General features: G+C 42.5%; 1 protein-coding gene across 1 annotated transcript in view; it reads left to right on the top strand.

Moving 5' to 3' along the window:
• The first annotated feature begins 1,145 nt into the window (after window positions 1–1,145).
• Window positions 1,146–6,000, top strand: part of notch2 (notch receptor 2) — a 35,386-nt gene continuing 30,531 nt past the window's right edge. Inside the window, exon 1 of the mRNA XM_076153289.1 lies at window positions 1,146–1,529. Within this exon, the coding sequence (XP_076009404.1) occupies window positions 1,457–1,529 (73 nt within the window). The 5' untranslated portion in view covers window positions 1,146–1,456. The remainder of the gene's footprint in view (window positions 1,530–6,000) is intronic.

The raw sequence follows: 6,000 nt of genomic DNA, 5'->3' as shown, positions 1-6,000 counted from the left end.
TGGTTGCAGCAGCAGGAGGCTTGGCCGTGTGTCTCTAACAGGGTGTAAAGACAAACAAATCACAAGGATGAGACTGGTGGGGTTATTGTGATGAGCCATTGATTTACACGTGGATCATTTGGGTTGATAAGGGATAATTAGTTTGGGATTACTGTGGTCCCTAACAGTTTGTAAAGATAGTGTGTGTGTGACGGGATGAAAGAGCAAAGGGTAGTGTTGGTATGTGATAAAGGTGTAATTGTTCTCTTGTGTTTTAGATGACAGTTATAAAGCCTTATCATCTTTTCATCCCTTCCATGATAATGTGATTTAAAACAAATGTGGGAAAAAAAAACAACCTATTCTTAATTTATGCAACAAAAGAAGCAATTAACAACAAACTAGTGATAAAAATCTTCAACAAATTCATTTGTGGAAATTGCACATCAATATTAACATAACATATAGGTTATGATATGGTATGTAACTTGTTTTTTAATTTGCTCTATTTGCACATTAAAACCAATCTGATCGCATTCATCTTTTAACACCATTAATGTTAACATAACACGTGATTTATTAGTTTTAGCCCTGATGCAGAAAGCAAACTGATGCTGTGTGGAAATAGACCGGAAGATAAACGTTTGAAAATTAAGAGATTTTGGAAAAACACATGTAGTTGTTTCTCAATTATTTTAGTTTAATTTAAACTTTCCATCTTTTCAGTGCAGATCCGTGTTGCTTTACCTGAGCACGGAGCTGTAAGCTGCAGGGCTGACTGAGAGCTGAACCTGGCGCACAGCCTGACACAAGTGGCGAGTAAAGTTAGTAAAGAGGGGGAGTTAAAACGCCATGACGGGGAAAGAGAGAGAGAAAGAGAGAGAAAGGAAGGGAGGAGAGAAGAAACATCATTGAACGGGTTAACTTTGAGTCATACGAGGCTCCGAGAAGTAGAAAAATGAGCAAAAATTCCTCCGCGGCGGCGACACGAACTAATAGTTCAACTCTCTGTGCTTTGTGTAATTTGTATTTTTAACCACCCAATTCGTGTATATCTTATATCATATCAGCTTTGAAGTAGTTGTTAGGGTAATTGTAATTTAAACGGCGTCTTTATACGAGTATTTGAACACTTTACAGCCCGGAGATAGATCCACGCTGACTTTAGCGGAAGGATACGTGTTTTGTTTCCTCACTTGAGTGACTTCAGTGAAGTGTAGACGGAGAAAGGTGAACGAGTTTTTCACCGCCGCGCGTTAGAGGCTTAACTTTAATTTATGTCGGCTTTGAAGTTTTTTAACCTTACGGCTTATAGAACACGCGCAACAACTTTTGAAATGTTATAACTCGGCGCTACATGTAGTGTGTTTTACAACTGAATTTTCTGACTCTTTGCTAACGAAAGTGAAGAGAGGCAGCCGTCCCGGGAGACAGCTCGACTGTGTGCTGGCGACCTTATGTGGATTTTACAGAAAACATGGACCACATACCGGGTTTCTCCTCGGGAAAGTCGCTAGTATTCGCCCTCTGCTTCGTCCAACTCTCCTTCGGTAAGTGTTCCATCACGGCGACGCTCTGCTGGGAGCTTTTAGTTCAACTTGATATGTGTGTGTGTATTGTCACGTTTTTGTCGCCTCCGCATCTGCGCAGCATCTCTACACAACACGCACCGCACACTTGTACCTCGTAGTTTCACTGAAGTAACACAGCAAAACACAACTAACACACAGTATCAAAAGGCAAGGTGAATATTATGTATTTTGAATGTTTTCTGCTGTTGTTTATTTCATTTTGGGGAAGTTACAGCTCTATATGATCCGTAACAGTTGCTGCATTTATCATAATGTTACAAAAGTGCTGAGTTGTATCTGCAGATCTTATTGCTAACTTTATTGTACTCAGTTTTGTAGTTACCCCACTGCTTATATATATACTTTTATCCATACACACACCATTTGTATTTTCTAATGGCTTTTTGGAGAATATCGATAAACATCTGCTGTGATTGAGTGTAAGAGATGCATGTGTGAAACTAAAGCCGGGACCCCTATTTGATTCTGGGGGCGTGGGGTGGGGGTCAGGGTCTCTCCAACATGGAGCCCCTGGCCCCCCCTAGTACACTTACAGGCCTCCAGTCTGTGGGCTCACCGCAGCCCAGATGTTGATCAGGGAGGGAGAGTGAAGGAATCCAAAATGGACACTTAACCGTGTCTGGAGGGCCCCTGGTGAATTAAGAGCGTTAACGTTTTAATGATGGATACAGGAGGTCGACCAGCTTGGCAAGCGTCTGTTATGATAAACATAAACACATAGAATTACTGGAAAATGTGTGTTTTTCTCTTTAAAAACCTATAAACCTAATACGTCAGCGTTTTTGGTAAAGACCTGAAGCCATTTTCAGTTCCTGATTAGCGTCTATGCCAGTCCAATTACACTTTAGAGGCCGTTTGGTCTCATTATATGGAGTTCTAATGTTGCTAAGGGGACAGAATATTAGAACATTATCCAACACAATGCAACAGCAACACAGCATTCTGTAATATGACCAAAGATGCTCTGTTAACACCTCTGTGACAGGGACAACATTACACTGCATGCTCCAGGGCTCCAGTCCATTGGATTTGAATTTGATTACTGACTTGATTTGAGCACAGATGTTACAAACTAAATCAACCAGTAAGTAATGAATGCAGAATCCTGGGCACTGTCTAACACACAGTATAGTATTTTGCATAATTGATGAACCTTCCTTTTAATAGTACACACACACATGAGGAGCCCAGTAGGCATCTGAGAGCTGGAGTAATTGAATATCTTTGGGAACCATTACATAGTCATCTGATTGGCATCTGATAACTGGCCAGGAAACAATCTAGTAGGTGTGTGCATGCATGTGTGTGAATGTTCTCTGCACCTCCATCTATCCCATATCTCTCTCTCTCCATTTAATCTCTATTTAATTGTCTGAGACTGCACATGAAGTCTGTCATGTGTGTTTCTTGGCATCCATTCCAGTATCTATTCAGTCCCCAAACTTCCTCCATTCCTCATTTTGTTACAGCTTTCCAGTGAGAGCGATGACGTACAAATGGTTTTCCGTCCCATATATGACTGAGTTGACAGAAATATGGCTATAGGCCTATTAAGCCCTGTTGTTGCCATACAGGTGTGGAGGTGAAGGCGGTGAAATTCATACCGCCCTACCTGCTGTTTCAGCCCAGAGATGAAACAAAAAGACTTTCTCACGTTTTTCACGGACAGTAGGTGACTTGTGAACAGAGGAGTCACACAAAAGAAGAAAAGACAATGTGAAAATGCTGCAGGCAGTGCAAGGAGAAGCAGTGGAATGTTGTTGGTGTTTGACATTCCTCCCTCCCTTTCTGTTCACCCCCCCCCTCTCTCTCTCACACGCACACACACACACACACACACACACACACACACACAGACAGAGCCTCTCTTAATCACTCTCTCTGCACCATGATTTCTTTTTCCTTCCTCTCAAAGTTTCTCTCCCTCATCTCTCTTAAAAACTTTGCTCTCTCCCTCTCACACACACGTCGTGCTCTCTAATCAGCAGGATCTGTATGATTCTGAGCAGATATGAGGCTCTGTGTCTGTATTCTCTCAACGTTACAAAGTCCCCAGGGTCCAAAGTTAGCCGGTGTTAGATGCTTTCCTTTCCTACACTACCAATAGCAACATACCTACTATTTATAAGCCTGTCACCTTTATGTAATCAATGTGAAAGCTCTCCAAAGTTTGCACAGAATAAATGCCTCTAAGTGGACAAACCGCCATTTTCCCACCGGCGAGACTCGGTGTTGCGTCAACGGTCAAAACCGTGTTGCAGTTTCACAGCGGCGAAGGTTAATCTGACCCTTGAGGAAGCGTAGGTGCCATTTCTGCGGCACACGACATAGTGATGCCCCCATGGTGTGGGCATGTGGATGGTTGCATATATTTGCCCAGCGCAAACAGGAGACAGCTGACATGCGTGTGCGGATCTATTTGCATGTGTGTGTTTATTTCATGCTTTCAAATGCCAGCAATTGTTCTGCCCGGGGTTGACTTGCGTCTGGCCCAAACCGGGGGCCTGGTGTGAAATGTGATTTATCTGCACCATGCGTCGTCGCCCGGCGCTCTGAAGACAATGATATTTATTGACTTGCCCACGGTGCTGCATTATTTACTGTCCACCAGCTCTGCCCACTTCCTTGAGGTTATTAATATGACTCAAGACATCCTCTCTTTGACACACTTGTTGCCTCCGACTTCTTTCCTGCTCCATGCGGTCTGATTCACCGAGATCTTTAAGATGTGTTCATTGTTCCTGTCGCATTCAATTCTGCCCTCTGCGCTCTTTTGATTCGTAACATAGCCACATAAAAACAAGCCCCTGCATGTGTTTCACTCCTCTTGTGGCGGGAGCCAGTAGTAATGGATTTTCTTAGTACTTAGTGGGTGAAAGGCTGGGGAACTGGGCTCCAGATGTGTGCCTGTTTTTTCACGCACTCATGCAAGTGTCTGTGAATGCATGTGTGTTTCTCTCTGTGTTCCTCTGTGGGCATGGTGGCTTAGATGTACCCCACACATCTCTTATTGTGATAGTCAGAGTTATGGGCCTGTGTCTCTGCCCACGTCTACATTTTCTGTCTTGTTTCTTTAATCTAGACGCATTAAATATGACTTAAACGCCTAAAGAAGGTATATGTAAATGCTCTATGCGCACCGTTACTATGGGAGGTGGCGTTTGTGGCTGTGAAGGTCGAGGGGATTACAGGGCGTTGTGTCTGCACTGTTGAACAGGTTAGCAAATTAACAGGGAATTACTGCGGCCTGCATTCCTTGGCCAACAGAGTCCAGTAATCCTGGAGACAGGCTGGCAGGGCACATGGTGGAGTAATGAACCAAGCAGGGCACGTCGTGTAGGAGAAGGAGGGAAACGACAAGAGTTCCCCCTCAGCATTGCTTTGTAAGAATGGCGCCAGTAGTAATTTGGTCCTATTTTTCATAACCAGTTGTAACCTGTTGCGGTTTAAAATGGCTCAGGTGTGGATTAACTAGACCAGCGGTTCCCAAACTTTTGTTTAAAACATTGCGCTCCTCCTCCAGGAGTGCAATTTTTCTTTTTTTTCATGGCACCCACTTCCACTGCCACCACAACACACATGCATGCACACACACGCTGCCCCTTTTAAGCTAAAAATTATGCTATGAAAAGCTATTATAAGACGACTTCTCCTCAGGCCAGTTGTTACATTTGATCGTTTTTTCGTAAAGCTCAAGCATTCTCATTTCCCCCCGTGCACAAAAATCCATAAACCACATTTGTGCTATTGACTGATTTTACTGTCTGATTTCAGTTGACTGACTCAATTGATTGTTCACTGAAGTCATTTATAAATAAACAATCAAACTTTTGTTTTCACATCCTCCCAATGAGAAGTTATGGCATTTTCCATTACTTATGATCTTAAATTGAACGCCTCGTAAAAGCTCTTTCAAAACATTGCTTTGGGCTTTACTAATTATTATGTTTTTGTTTGTGGACATATCTAATGAGTTATTCCTAAAAATAATTTACTATGAAATTCGGCGACAAGTTATCACCTGACACATTAAACTTGTCTGGGCAGAGTTTAGGTTCCCTCCAATGTTCCACTCCCACTGTGTGCTGCCTTGTTTTCACTCAGACTCAATCTCAGAATAACAGAGCTACTCATTCCTTAAGATAAAAAAGTCACATTTATATTGGCTTTCTTAGGACAATTCATCGTTTCTGACAGCATAGCAGGAAAGAGAAGCAGACGAGGTGATAATGCAAGGAGGCTCAACAATTTTAGCCTCTTGTTATTGGAGGCTTTCTTTGGCAACCCAGTGGTGACTTGATGGAATGTTAAAGTGGGTCAAGCACAGAGTCTGTCATAAGTATCGGTAAGGAAAATTTAGAGTAAGGGTACTTTTGGCTAAAGTTGAAATATGTAAAAAAAAAAAATCTAGCTAATACAAATCTGTGAG

This window comes from Genypterus blacodes, unplaced genomic scaffold (assembly GCF_046128005.1).
Source record: "Genypterus blacodes isolate CSIRO-AG114 ecotype Tasmania unplaced genomic scaffold, CSIRO-AGI_Gbla_v1 ptg000058l_1, whole genome shotgun sequence".
Classification (NCBI taxonomy): Eukaryota; Metazoa; Chordata; class Actinopteri; order Ophidiiformes; family Ophidiidae; genus Genypterus; species Genypterus blacodes.
Note: the sequence above shows the minus strand (reverse complement) of the source record. Positions and strands in the feature narration are given on the sequence as shown.